Raw genomic sequence first — 14490 nt, forward strand, 5'->3', positions numbered from 1 at the left:
CTGAGATCGGGCTGTATCTCATCCCTCGGGACGCTACTTAAGTTCTCTCAACTCAAGCCTTCTTCTTCTTCTTCTCCTCTACAATCATCTCTCATCGACCACACTTTCTCTTGAATCATTGATATACACCCAATACTCTTTCGGCTCGATCGGGCAAGTTCTCCCTGATCCAAATCGTGCAATAGCCTCCAAGATACGATGGCACCTCGAGCATTGACAAGACCGCCTGGTCGTAGCCAGACACCTTCCCAGAAACGGGACCTTACCGCCATGCACAATGCGACTATTGACGAAGAACTTGCCAACGATCGTTGGTATGCCTTGAAGCACGAGGAAGTTAAGGTCTTGGTCGAACAATTGTGCGACAAGCTCACGAGTGCGATGCAGAAGTATTCGTCCGTCGACCAACGCTTCCAGGATCTGATCGATGCAGCAAACATCGCAAGGAAACTACCTGACATCAGATATTACAGTGTGGCAGTACTTGGAGAGCAAGGTATTGGTAAGAGCTCTCTTATCAATGCATTATTCGAACGAGGCCTGCTGGATCGATCGGGTTCTTCGAAGGCATGCACTGCGTACGCAACGGTGCTTGAGTATAAGCTCGGCGCTCCCGACCACACTACTCTGAGCGATCTCCTAGTTGTGTTCTTCACCGAAAAGGAAATCAAGGACTCTATCAAAGAACAAATGGATCGCTGGGTCGAGGTCTATCCCGGCGTCGACAAGAATCGCCAAACTCTCCAAGGTGAAGACGAGAACGATCCTGACGACAACAATGCTACTCAGCCGCCAAGTAAAACGACTTCCAAGACCATGTCGCGTGCTATCACCACCGCTAAGGAATTTTTCGAGATCATCTTCAACGTACAGAAAGATAAGCAGGCGGGTGTCGAGCTTGAGAGGATGCTATATCATACGAACATCAAAGAGGGAAACTTCTTCAATGATTGTTGCAAACGTGCCAATGATCGATTCGCGCAACTTGCAACAGACATGAGTGAAATGGACCTTCACAACCGAACTGCACACTTCAAGAATATTCCCGACAACAGACTGGGCAGAAAAACAGCCAGAGTCAAGGAGTTGTGGCCATTTGTGAAGGTCGTAACCATTGCGACCGGCCACATACTTTTGCGGCATGGTTTACGCCTCTTCGATTTACCAGGTAAGCCACCGGTTCCTTATCATACGACGTTGAGCTAATGAAAACAGGCTATGGTGATACGAGTCAGCTGCGTGAAGGCGTGATCAACAATTTTCGCTGGAAGGCTGACTTCGAGATGGTGGTCGCGCCATGTTCTCGACTGCAGACTAGTGTCTTGCACGAAGAGTATATTGATCGATCGATCCATCTCAAAGGAGCGAACAAGACTATACTAGTAATGAACAAGGCCGATGTCAGTTGACGCCTTCTCTCTATCGGAATGCCCGACTGACATATCTTCTAGGAACTCATCAACGAAGACAACATGGGTACACAAATTCGACAGATCAACGAACAACCCTTCCCAGCTTTGAACGCACGCTTAGAGACCATTGATAAACTCTATGAAGAAGGGGATGCCGATGATGATGTGATCTCCGACATGCTAGATGAGTTACTGAGAGAGGCCACGATTGCTTACATAAAGTATGAGACAGCAAATGTGCAGAGACAGATGCAGCCCAAAAGAATCAAGGTCTTCTCAGTATCTGCACTGGCTCACACCTCATCAAGAAGCCGCATTCAGAGAGACACTCCGATTCTTGACGATACCACGGCTGGAATCTACGCGTTAAGGCACTTCCTGGCTAAATTGCCGGTAGCCACGAACTATGGAAATTTCTACGAACATGTCTACGCCACGCTACCTTCATTCCGAAGACAAGCTGAACGACCTTTGGAGAAGCACATAGAAGACAAAAGTTATGCTAAGATGCGACGCGACTTGAAGGCTCAGATCCAACCACTTCGATACAACTTGAAGAATCTCGTTGACAGTCCTCTGCAGTCTCTGGTAGGAAAGCCTTGGTCTCAAAACGAGGAACAGAGTATCATAAGTGGCATACAGCAGCTGGTGCAGAACTCGTGGGTTCATCCCTTGATCTACTACCCGGGCTTTGCGAAGATGCTCGCGGAGAACGGCAAACCAGTCTCCGGCAAATACAAGGGCTATAACATGAACTACGAGCTGCTTGGTACCATGAAAAGGTTTCTGGACAATTGGTATAACAACTTGGACGCCAGCACCGTGGAATTCGCTATGAGTTTGGATAGGGTGCTCCAAAAGCTGTTGCAGGACACTCGATCGGCCATCACACAGTCATCCGCGCATCCAGATCTGAAGCTAAGAGCTACTGAAGAGTTGGACCTTGTAATACGACGCATTCAGGCGGCCTATGACATGCTGCTCACTAGTCTTCGCGTCTCGCTTGGAGAAACTCATCTGCGATTCACCACGGAGATCGACATCTACTGTCCAATAGCAACTGCAATGAAGGCCTCCTACGACCGAGCCTCGGATCGGAACATGGTTGGCGCTGGCCCAGGAATCTACAACAGACAACGACAAGCACTCCAGAACTCGATCATCGGCAACCCAACCCATGGAAACTACGGCTATGGTCCTCCCGGTGAGGCGTTGCGTCCGCTTCTCCAGGAAATTGGGGACAAAATCCAGACTCAGCAGAGAGATGCGTGGAAGACCGATTGCGAGGCTTTCGTCACCAGCACTGTTGACTTTGTTGAGGGATTCTCAAACACTGCTGAACAGCTTCTCATGAACTCCGCATATGTGACTGAAGAGCACAAGCAAGCTCGTGGCGAGTTGAGAAAGCTGCTTAATGATTTCGATATCAGCCTTGAAGATGTTCAGAGTCGATTTGTCGGAGGAGAAGAGGAGCATACTGAGAAGAAGATCAAGCGGGAGGAGACGGAAGATGAGGCACCGGTCGCACCATCTACTCTCGATCCGCTGGTCCCTTCCGTACCGATCTCGCAGAATGAAGGTTGGACTCAATTCCGCGAGTGGTTTGGTGGCAGTCGCCCTGGACAGTGATAGTTAACTGCTTTCTGTCTTGACTTGCGGATTGCATCCGATGCGTCACATGGTTTCATTTTCTGCTTTCACCATTACTGATTCGATATTATTTTCTTTCCGCGTTCTCATGAATTGAAAAGTCTGCCAGCTGGACAAGCAACCATCTTTACGTCATCTTCATCCTTTGAAGCACAGCCGAATGCACTGGCGAGCATTTCACTTGTACGGGATAGACAGACAACATGGCTTTCGCGTATCTAGTTTTTTCAATTAATGCTCAATTGTATACCCTTGTAAAACATGACTCTGGACTCAAATGCGCCACAGTGGTACCAACTGCAAGGCGCATACGCGTCGCCGAAACATACGTGATACACAGACAGCGGGTTTCCGGTGCCAGGCGAGGCTGATTAGCGCATGTACCCGCTGTGAAAAACGTCATTCTGGGGTATCAAAGCCCGCAGATAAATTGACTGCCGTGCAGTGCTACATGTGACAAACATACATTGCGTGAACCCACGATGAGTAACTCGACTGCGCGGCTTATCGCAAAGTGAAAGGTGTCGAGATGATCTACGCTGGACCCTGGCCGTCTTAGCGTTGCCTCCGCGACAGCTCTCCGCAAGCATCCCCTCCCACATCAACCTACACCGGGAATCGGATTCCCCAATTGGCTCTATTCTTTCGTTTGTACAAACATATGCTGTACTTCATGTTCGCTTCATTATTACCCACCCGTTTGATATAATCGAGGTCGTCCTCGCCGCCGTACGCGCGTACACGTAGCCCTCGAGGCAGTTGCGCATCTATCCAGCAGTCGCCATGGTCGCCCCTCGGAAAGCCGCGCTCCTGGAGGAGAGCGCGGAAGTTGAAGTGCTCTTCGCCAATATGGAGAAGATGAAGAGCCTCACCAAGAAGATCCAAGGCTCCGTCAATAGGCTCGATGCGAGCGGAAAGGCAGTCCAGGAAGCAATCGGCCCAATCTACGGCAACACACAAAAGCTGCAGATAGCAAACAACAACGTCGACCGTATAATAGACGCAATCGACCGCCTCCGAGCCCCGCGCGAGGAAAGTGCAAAGGAAGAGAGGATCATCCGCGCTGGACCTGGACGAGGAGACCTGGACGGCTACATTGCTTCGCTCGACCGCACCAACATGAGTCTCGCAGACCTCAAGCGCACCAACCTCCGCTCCAACGAACAGGCCATCGCAGAGCTTAGCGGGCTCTTGAAGCTGGGCAACAAGCAATTGGAGGATGTGTTCCGTGGCATATTGCAGGATAGCGCGAGAGAAAAGGTCCAGGCATTGGAATATGTCGCGAAGCGTATGTCACTCATGTACTACGACTAGGGAGATACTGACACTGCATAGAAAACCCCTTCCCTCGCATGCCCCAAGATAAGCTCCAGAGCTTGCGCAGCATCAACTCGCACATTTCCAAGTCCTTCGCCCAGCTATCGCAGATCGACCTGTCGCAGACCCCCACACGAAGAATTTACGCAGACGTCCGGGGCGAATACCTAGAAAGTGCACTGAGGAGTCTCATGCAGGCGACCATCAGCACAGCCAGGAAGGTGCAGGCAGATGCGCTGTACAAGAAGGGTACTAATGGTATCGGTACATATGTTCAAGCAATAGAGGGTCTTTTCGTTGCGGAGTTCGACAACCTGAACTACGTCTTTGACAGAGAGGAATGGAGCGATGTCTACGAGTCAACGTGCCAGGTCCCGCTGCAGGACTTTAGCAAGACCCTGCGTGAGCTGAACGGGCATATTCAGAAGAACCTGCTGACGGACTGCTTTCTTGGATACGAGATTTGCGGGTTGGTCCGGACTCTGTCGATGCGGCTGCAGAAGCAGACTGGCGCCCTAAAAGATCAGATCTACGACAGTGTGAAGCCGGTTCGGGAGACGTCGAAAACGTCTCTGAGCAAGATGCTCGAAGACACACGGTCAAAAACACAAGGTCTCATTGCGCTTCCTATCGACGGCGGCCCGGTGGACATCACAACACAGACGATGCGACGCTTGCAAGAGATGACCAACTACCTCGAGCCTCTTGCATCGATATTGGCATCTTTGGGAGAGGGCGGGTGGAACTCAGGATCGGCCAACAATTCATCCACGACTTTGGATGTTGGCCCGGACGGCGTGAAGCTGTTCGGGTCATATGCGGCGGATACTGTCGACACACTTCTGCAGAACCTGATTGGCAAGGCAAAGACACTACTGAAAGGCAAGAACCTCCAAGGCGTCTTCATGGCAAACAACATTGCCATCATCACACGTATTATCCGCTCTTCAGAGCTCGCCCCGCTCATGGACAGCTACTCCAAGAAGCTGGCAGACTGGCGAAAGCAAGGCACGGCTATGTATCTTGAAGCGTGGCGTGAGCCGTCAGGGTACCTACTGGATGTGCAGTACACGAACCGTAGCAAGGAACGCCCAACGTCAGGCGGTGCAGATTCGGCAGCTATCGTAAAGTCTCTCAGCTCCAAGGACAAGGATGCAATCAAGGAGAAGTTCAAGAACTTCAACACAAGCTTCGACGATCTCGTCACACGACACAAGGCATACGCAATGGAGCCCGAAGTGCGGAACCAGCTTTCCAAGGAGGTACAGAACATCATCGAGCCCCTGTACAACCGGTTCTACGACCGCTACCGGGAGATCGACAAGGGGAAGGGCAAGTACGTCAAGTACGACAAGACCGAGTTGAACAGGGCATTGGCGAGCTTTGCATAGCGAGATGCTGCGGCGTTGGATTGGAGTTGTTTGCTTGGGACATGCGCAAAATACCCTTTGATTTGCATAGATAAGACGATGAACTGGATATGGGTATGCCGATGGTCGGGATGGACGCGATGTAATTGGATAGGTGTCGAGTCTCGCATCCCGCGTCCTGTGGTGCCACGCTGCTGCAGCGTGAGTGGCAGCCTCGGGGTGCGACAGCGGTGTCAGGGTTGAGGCAGATAGTCGTGAGGAAGCAACGACCGCTTAATGTCTAGTCAACGCGTTGCTCGTGCCTTCTAATTACCCACACGTGACGCTACCTCTTTGGGAAGCACGGTTCGCGACTGCCTCTTGCAGCAGTGCACAAGAGCACAAAATCTTCAACAACGTGAAAGGTGTCAACTGCATCCCTCCTACACTCTCCCTCACCCGCGCTGCTCCCACTCGTGTGTGTTATTTCCAACGGTATTCGACGCCGGCTTGCTGCTAGTGGTGACGCGGGGATTTTTGGTCTAGTGCCCATTGCTTCGGCGTTGCTCCAATCGCGCCCATCCCTGTGCGGACCCCTTTCCTCCACCCAGCGACGGACGGCACCACGACTTCCCTTTCCAACGTCGCAGCCTCCGGACAACCACGCCATTTTCCTTCGCAGCCATCTGCACCACCTTCAATTCATTGCTTTGAGTGCATCACTCACTCGAGAGCATAACTACCGCTGACTGGTACGCCGCCCTTCCCTCACGCCTGTCTCACTTTATTTCTCCCGATCTGGGCTTGGTCGCGTTGTTACATTTGTTTAGCAGCCACGCAGCCAGCACCAGCACGCATTGAGAACATCCGCTGACATCGCTTCCTCATCTGCAGAAGTCCCTCACTTGACGACCCATCGTCCGTTTCTACTACACTATTTACACCATGGGTAAGGAGCTCTCCCCGACCCCCGTCTCGCGACATCAACAACTACACCTCAGCTGCGGCATCATTGGCACCTCAGGCACACACGCGGTGGCCCTTGGACAACGCCAAGCAGGGTCAAACTTGTTTGGCATTGGTCGCTGCTGCCGCGCTCGACGGCCATCATTTCTCTCCCCTGGCCCCTGGCTAACAGTCAACTGTAGAATCCAACGGTGCTACTTCTCCCGCGCCGCCTACCCGTGCGTCTCCATCGCCCCCAGCGTCATCCAGCGGATACGGCATGGACCAAACGATGTCGATGTCTAACGGCTCCTCTCCAGCGGTGCACACCATCACGGCGAAGAACCCCAAGGCCGCAGCTGCCATGGCAAACGACATGAACATCGTGCGCAGGAAGCTCACAGGCTACGTTGGTTTTGCGAACCTGCCCAACCAGTGGCACCGCAAGAGTGTGCGCAAGGGATTCAACTTCAACGTCATGGTTGTCGGTATGTATACCCCCGCCCCAGAATTGTCTATCCGAGCTAACGTGTCGTTTCAGGCGAGTCTGGACTCGGAAAGTCGACCCTTGTAAACACGCTCTTCAACACTTCGCTGTACCCGCCCAAGGAGCGCAAGCCCCCCAGTCTCGACATCTCCAAGACCGTATCGATCCAGTCGATTAGCGCCGATATCGAGGAGAACGGTGTCCGCCTGAGGTTAACAGTAGTCGACACACCTGGCTTTGGCGACTTCATCAACAACGATGAGTCCTGGGACCCCATTGTCAAGAACATTGAGCAGCGCTTCGACGCCTACTTGGATGCTGAGAACAAGGTCAACCGCATGAACATTGTCGACAACCGCATCCACGCCGTTGTCTACTTTATCCAGCCCACTGGCCACTCCCTGAAGCCCATCGACATTGAGGTGATGAAGAAGCTCCACACCAAGGTCAACCTGATTCCCGTCATTGCCAAGGCCGACACCGTTACTGACGATGAAATTGATAACTACAAGAAGAGGGTACGTCGCTCTATCTACACGTTTGGACACTGCTAACGACTACAGATTCTTGCAGATATCGCCTACCACAAGATCCAGATCTTCGAGGGCCCACGGTATGAGCTTGACGACGAGGAGACCATTGCGGAGAACCAGGAGATCATGGCCAAGGTTCCCTTCGCCGTTGTCGGTTCCAACACCGAGGTCACGACTGTTGACGGCCGCAAGGTCCGCGGGCGTGCGCTGCCCTGGGGTGTCGTCGAGGTCGACAACGAGGAGCACTGCGACTTTGTCAAGCTGCGCCAGATGCTCATCCGCACCCACATGGAGGAGCTCAAGGAGAACACTAACAACGCTCTGTATGAGAACTACCGCTCCGAGAAGCTTGCACAGATGGGTATCCAACAGGACTCAAGCGTGTTCAAGGAGGTCAACCCTGCCGTCAAGCAAGAGGAGGAGCGCTCGTTGCACGAGGCCAAGCTCCAGAAGATGGAGATGGAAATGAAGATGGTGTTCCAGCAAAAGGTGCAGGAGAAGGAGAGCAAGCTGCGCCAGAGCGAAGAAGAGCTGTACGCCCGTCACAAGGAGATGAAGGACCAGCTAGACCGACAACGACAAGAGCTCGAAGAGAAGAAGGCCCGCATCGAGTCTGGCAGGCCGATCGAAGAGAAGGGCAAGAGAAAGGGTTTCTCTCTCCGCTAAGTCGACACCCTGGCGCCACCCTCGTCCTTCCCCTCCCGCTCCGGACGACACGCGCCTCTCAGCTACCTCTTCTCAGTTCTCTACACCCTCTTACCAGACCTTGTTTAATATAATGCGGCCGACGATACCACTGGGTGCTATCGGTAAAAGGGATAATACACCACGATGGAACATTGGGGACGAAGCACAGCAGTGTTACCTGTTGGTGCCGTCGTCCGGATTGTTGATTGATACCAACGTCTTTGCGCTCCTTTCTGATTCCCTTGCTTCACTTCGGCATTTTCTCTTATTTAGTATTCGGCAGATGTAGTTCGGAGCGAGGAGTGTCGGACAGGTTCTTTTCATGTATTCTACAGACTATCATAAGGCAATTTCATTTGTGGGCTAAAAGCGAAACGAGGCACTGCTAGTGATGTTTCCCAACAAACAAACGAAACTTTGCGAAGAAACACGGGTGACGACATCGTGCTTGCTGGCCAGACACTTGCGAGCGTATGAAGAGGCCGGCAGCTGGAGGCCTTGCTGGCGGCTGAGAGATCGTCAGGGTTATGTTTGCGCTAGAGGTGCAGTGGGGCTTGTGCCTACCCAGAATTGCAGCTTGCCATGTCGTCACCCCCCAAACGCCCGAATTCTGGTTTACTGCCGCCCGCACTCCTACCTCTCTAGGAACACACAACCACCATTACTCTGCTCTCACTCCCCTGCGTCTTTACTCTCTGCAAGCACTGAGCACCGTCACTGAGGTCCCGGACCCGATATCTGCATCGGTAAGTCGACCCCGCCTATCAGGCACGGCGAACATCACGAGCGGGCCCGAACGCTGGGCAGTTCCAGCAGTTGCAGCACCCAGCCACCGCTGTGGACACATTGCACCTCCACTTCCTTCCACGGGCAGCAGATCATTGCTGTCATTCATCTCTCTCTACATTGGGAGCTGCCATCATCTTTCCGACCTTTGCTGACGTCCCAAGCTACCCATTACGTAGCCCACACGACAGTACCCAAAATACACACAATGGCCCCTCCACCGCCCGCCTCTATGCCTCTGGGCCAGCGCCTTGCTGCCCTCGCCCAGACTCTGCAGTTTGCTTGGTTCGCCGGACACGTTACGCTGCTGCTCGCTACCCTGCGATACAGCTTGTCGTACATCACCTTCAACTACTACTCGCGATGGGCGTCCTTCTCCTACCGCACCGCCTTCCTGTCGGCATGCGTCACATATGGCATTGTCGTCTACAAGGCCTACCGCGCACGCATGAGGGCAGGCAAGCAGGGTGGTGTCGTCGCTCTCGCTACCGATGAGAATGTCCAATACTTGAGTAAGTCTTCTGCGAGCTGTCGCCTCGTCTCCGCGCAGCACGTGCTAACCGCCTGGTAGTCATGGGCCTTGTGTGGCTCTTCTCCCGCCAGATCCCCCTTGCCATACTCCCCTTCTCCGTATACTCCGTCTTTCACGTCGCTACCTACGTGCGCTCCAACCTTCTGCCCACCATCCAGCCCCCACCTGCGGCTGCGGCCGGCGCCAAGCCGCAAGGCTCCGCTGCCTCCGAGGCTATTGGCAAGTTCGTCAAGGAGTACTACGATGGCTCCATGACTCTTGTCGCCCTGCTCGAGATCTTCCTGTGGTTCCGCGTCCTCGGCTCTGCCATGCTCTTCCAGAAGGGCTCCTGGATCCTCCTCGCTGTCTACACCGTATTCTTCCGCGCTCGCGTTGCGCAGAGCAGCTTTGTCCAGGAGGCTATCAACCAGCTCACTGCCCGCATTGACGCTCAGCTTGCCAACCAGAGCACTCCTCCCGCTGCCAAGCAGGGCTGGGGAACCTTCAAGAACATTGTTCGCCAGGCTGCTGATGCCACCGACATCCGCAGGTACGTTGGTGGCCAGCCTGGAGCTGCCCCCAAGAAGGCTCAGTAAGCGTTTCGCTCTGTTTGCAACGATGTGCCTGCCTCCAATAGCGCACGACAATACACGTGTTGGAGGATCATGGTGCGAATCTTGACGACAGTAAGGCAGTCATGACGAAGAAGACAATAGACATGTTTGCGTCGCTTGTGGACGATGAAAGAAAAGGAAAGTGCGTGAGGTGGAATCTGGTCGTTTAACGATATCCCAAATGTGCGAGGCTGGTTCAGTCTGGAGTGTAGGTAGGATAGTAGGATAGTAGTATGAGTTGGAAGATTAAGTGATCGTGGTGGATTGAGTGGTAGGAAGGGTTGACTACTCCTTGTATTCATGGAGAAGCGTGGTGTTTTTGGTCGGTTCCATGTTCGCTATTGCAGTACAAATCAATGTTCGTTATCGTTATTGGTGTTTGTTAATGGATGTGACTTTGCTGGACGTGGTGTGTTGACCGGGCTGGGATCATGAAGCATATTTATTGTCATCGTATTGGTGTAATGTTAATGTGTCCTTCGTTTGTGATGCTCGAGCATCTTTTATCAATCCTGTAGCCATACGGTTCTTGTCAACAGTCATTCTACTCGCCCCAGGTCTATCAATCGGAATGTCGCTTTGTATAATTGAATAATTGACTAGATGCACTGCAGTCTACTTTGGTATGCTAACGGAAACGTGATGTTGACGATACCCAAAGGTGAGCCAGGATTTATAAGTCAGTGTCTACTTCCATCATTGTCGTCTGTAGAAGTTAGGCAGGGGTTGCATGCTCTCGTCCCTTCCATTCTACTTTCCTTTGAAAATCACATTTAACAGGAGCTGTGCCATGCTAAAGACATGTCAGTCTTGGAGTTTGCGTCTGTGGGATAATCGGTTTATAGGAATGGGATAGAGTGGTGCGTTGAGTTGGGAGGTATGTTGGGCGGGCTCCTCAGAAGAAGAAGAACGCAGTGCGAGTTAAGATTCAGAGTTGTTGTTGTTGTTGTTGATGATGTTGGTATTCATGTTTGGTGGAGTAGGGGAAAAGACAACCCTTTGGTAAATGATAGTGCGAGGTTGGATTTGCAAAGATCCAATACGATTAAGAGAAAACAGCGACATGGTCCACCCGATACCAACTACCAACCTCTATAGATCTATGGCTACAAGCGGTCATCGTCCTCGGATCTCCCTCCTACCAGCCGATTTACCTCGCACCCAGTGTCACATGTACGTGCAGACCCGTCATATTGTCCATTTGCTCACCGTCATCTACCAGTATACACCGTATTGTCTCACATCTTGTTGTGTCATTGTATGACACCATCCAGTACCAGCGTCTTGGTATACATGTATGTATGTGTTGTCAGCCTTGGGCGGAAAAGAAAATATCACCGCCTGACTGCCGGTATAGCCGTTGTTGAAGTACCTTATGTCCCAGCTTTTAGGATATGGCGTGATGGAGTAGGGTAACGATGCCAAGGAACCAGACTTTGAAGAAGGAAGGAAATGCATTGTTGAGTCATGGCTTGGATAGGTTAGTTGACGTGTAGTTGCGCGCGTGGATGTGATTATTGTTATGTGAACTTTTACAACCTCAGTGATTACGCGGGTTCTACTTTGAGCTATGTCTGCTTACTGAGCGTGTTGACGAGCGCTACGGAAAAAAGTCTTTGTGTGAGATGCAGGTCTAACGGCGTAGATCATACGGGCTGATCTCCCAGAGAGAAGAACGGAAAGCGCTTTTGCTTTTTGCGGATTTCGGCCCGTTGACGGGAGGGAAACGTGCATCGTGGTGGATTCATTATAGGTGCTTCGACGAGCGCAGGAAATGGGCTCAGGCAGAATTATCGTTTTGGCGGAGTCCTATTCATGTCATTAGTATGCCGTACAGCGGGTAATGCAGATAGATGCGCTTGTCATGTCTACGAATATGTGGTATGAGGTTGTAAAAGTATGAGGAACTGCGCGAGCTGGCGGGCCATCAAGCTTGCGTGACCTGTGTACAAGACAGCTGTCAAGTCAAGGAAATCCGATCGGCTCTCAGTAACACTTCGCGTATATTCTAGGCGCAGGAGCATAGTCCATCGGCCTGTCATAGAGTCCAGATGAATGACTACATGGCTTGCTGTAGCTGGATCTAGGTGCAGTCTGAGCGGTCCTCACAACTGCAACCCGAAGCATTTGGAATCCGCGCCCATAGTGTTGAGCATGCAGGTACAGCACCAGCTGCCATAGTCATGAAAACCCCCACACGCGTCCGTGTGACGGTGGTGGAGGATCTAGACGCGGTCGTCCTCTGGCGAGCTAAGGAGATCGAGAACAGCTAGAATCTTCGGGAGGACCCTACGCCACAGGATGACGCTGTCGAACCAAACGGGTGTTCACAGACTAGAAGAATTGTGTAGAGATAGTCTAAACCCTTGTGTTTCAGAAGATTCCGGCGTTGATGATTTGAAGAAATGGTCACTGGTCGTGGCTTGCCGGCCGTAGGAGAAGGCCGGTAGCGTCCATCGGTGAGCCATGACATCTGTCAGCGTCCGTGAGCCAATCCTCGGACTTGTGAAAGTGTCTCGACCATGCAGCAAGAAGCAAAAGGGTGCATGGTGCTGAGTGCGAAAAGAGGATGCGAGTGGAGCCTTTGGACCTAGGCCCAGACTCCGAAGCTTCTTGATTGCCTGTACGTGGCCCTCCACGGACAGTGTTGAGGAAGATTCCATCATCAAGGATCGGAGATGCAAGCTACGGCCATGACGACAATGTCTGCAGACTCGTAGCAACGGGTTCCTGGGAGTGCGGCGGGCGGTGGCTGCTTCGTACAAAGCTAGCGCAATCGATAGCATTAGTCGGGCGCAGCTCGTAAAGATGCTGGAGCTACCGGGCAAAGGGTGTTTCACGACTCCACGGATGCTAAAGATGGAATTTGTCGACTGTGCGATTTTTTTCTCTGTGCGCGAGTATTGGTTTGCTCCACCGGCCCCGTAATAGCATCGGGGAAAATAGACGCGATGGACCGCTTGATACGAGGCGCCGAAGCCGAAATTCCGCCAGCAAGTCAGGGCGTCCGGGCGGGCTGCTACGTATTCGCCTGGGGAGTCAGATACGGCGACTCGTGCTGCGAGCAGATTTGGTGTTGACGGGTCAAGTGCGCAAGGGCGAGCGGGTGAGGTGCTGAAGACGGGTTAGGAGGACTGCGCCCCCAGAGCTTGGATGTGGGGTTCGCGGCGCGCTTTCGTCTACGTTGTCCCCTTTTTGCGAGCTTGGGGACGGAGATAAGATGGTTCCGAGCACCCGCATCGTATCGTGTAGTGTGCGTGCTCGAGAGTGCGGAACATGGCGGTGAGGGAACAGGTGCTGGCTACGTACTCGGGTGCCCTCCAGCGGCGTGATGGCGTGACGAGGGTACAGATCCTAATGCAGGGCAATTGACAGCGGCGATGCGATCGATAGAGTTTGACATGTGCAAAAGATTCTGCGGTCGGAACTACGGGTGAAAAGTGTGATGGTTTGTTTCGCAGTGGATTGAACTTGTGGATAGGCAATAATGCTCGCAGTAGTGCTCACAGGCGACTCGGCGCCGGGCTGGGAAGCATCTGACGAGTGGATGGGATCGGGGCATAAGCTTTTCCGGCAAGGCGGTTTGCGAGATTGGTTGTGTATACGGCAAAGTTTATGTTGTGTCGGTATTGCAACTGCCAGATGAGGTGTCCCTGCTGTCCCGCTATACGCAGATGATGTCGTTAGAGTGATGATCGTGATGGAGTGGATGAAGATCTGGAGAAACCAGATTAGATTGGAAATATAGATCACGCAACATGGGCACACTGTATATCTGGGCCTCGATTTCCCAGCCGTATAGTTTCAACATCACGACATTGCATGTACAGCACACGCGGAACAACCTTGAGCGTTGTTACCAGGCGGCTGCACACTGGCATCATTCGGGCAGCCGCACACGCCATCGGTAGCCCTGGCGATGGCGCATACGGCCAAGTTGTAGCTGGCGCTGGCCTGAGCGGGAGAGCGTGCGCGCCTGTGAAGGTGGCACGGCAGGGAGACGGCTACTGAGTCTTGGGAAAGTGCAGGGGGCCAGCTAGCGAGCTACGCTACCCATCCGCCGCTTTCACCGTCTCGGTTTTCTTGGTCGGAACATGGGCGTGTATATAGACTCGTGAATGCCCTCACTCTTGGGGCTCTTCTCCCCTCTGACGACATTTCCAGCTCGCCTGCTTGGTTCACGACGCTTCATTGTTCTT

The 14490-nt window shown here is 52.7% G+C and overlaps 4 protein-coding genes across 4 annotated transcripts; all 4 read left to right on the plus strand.

Moving 5' to 3' along the window:
- Positions 1-270: 270 nt before the first annotated feature.
- J4E93_003674 (uncharacterized protein) lies at positions 271-3041 on the plus strand (the record flags this gene model as incomplete). Its single annotated transcript, XM_049341607.1, has 4 exons — positions 271-1168; positions 1216-1230; positions 1363-1400; positions 1452-3041. The coding sequence occupies 4 exons, from the start codon at positions 271-273 to the stop codon at positions 3039-3041; spliced, it is 2541 nt and encodes an 846-aa protein (XP_049201112.1).
- Positions 3042-3845: 804 nt separating this feature from the next.
- On the plus strand, positions 3846-5770 carry J4E93_003675 (uncharacterized protein; the record flags this gene model as incomplete). Its single annotated transcript, XM_049341608.1, has 2 exons — positions 3846-4350; positions 4398-5770. The coding sequence occupies 2 exons, from the start codon at positions 3846-3848 to the stop codon at positions 5768-5770; spliced, it is 1878 nt and encodes a 625-aa protein (XP_049201113.1).
- A 903-nt stretch (positions 5771-6673) lies between these two features.
- On the plus strand, positions 6674-8359 carry J4E93_003676 (uncharacterized protein; the record flags this gene model as incomplete). Its single annotated transcript, XM_049341609.1, has 4 exons — positions 6674-6677; positions 6877-7161; positions 7215-7678; positions 7724-8359. The coding sequence occupies 4 exons, from the start codon at positions 6674-6676 to the stop codon at positions 8357-8359; spliced, it is 1389 nt and encodes a 462-aa protein (XP_049201114.1).
- A 1015-nt stretch (positions 8360-9374) lies between these two features.
- On the plus strand, positions 9375-10273 carry J4E93_003677 (uncharacterized protein; the record flags this gene model as incomplete). Its single annotated transcript, XM_049341610.1, has 2 exons — positions 9375-9678; positions 9738-10273. 2 exons carry the CDS (start codon positions 9375-9377, stop codon positions 10271-10273), a joined length of 840 nt encoding a protein of 279 aa, XP_049201115.1.
- Between the last annotated feature and the right edge of the window lie 4217 nt (positions 10274-14490).

The sequence above is a fragment of the Alternaria ventricosa genome, assembly GCF_023758065.1.
Source record: "Alternaria ventricosa strain BMP 2768 chromosome Unknown scaffold_5, whole genome shotgun sequence".
NCBI classification, from domain to species: Eukaryota; Fungi; Ascomycota; class Dothideomycetes; order Pleosporales; family Pleosporaceae; genus Alternaria; species Alternaria ventricosa.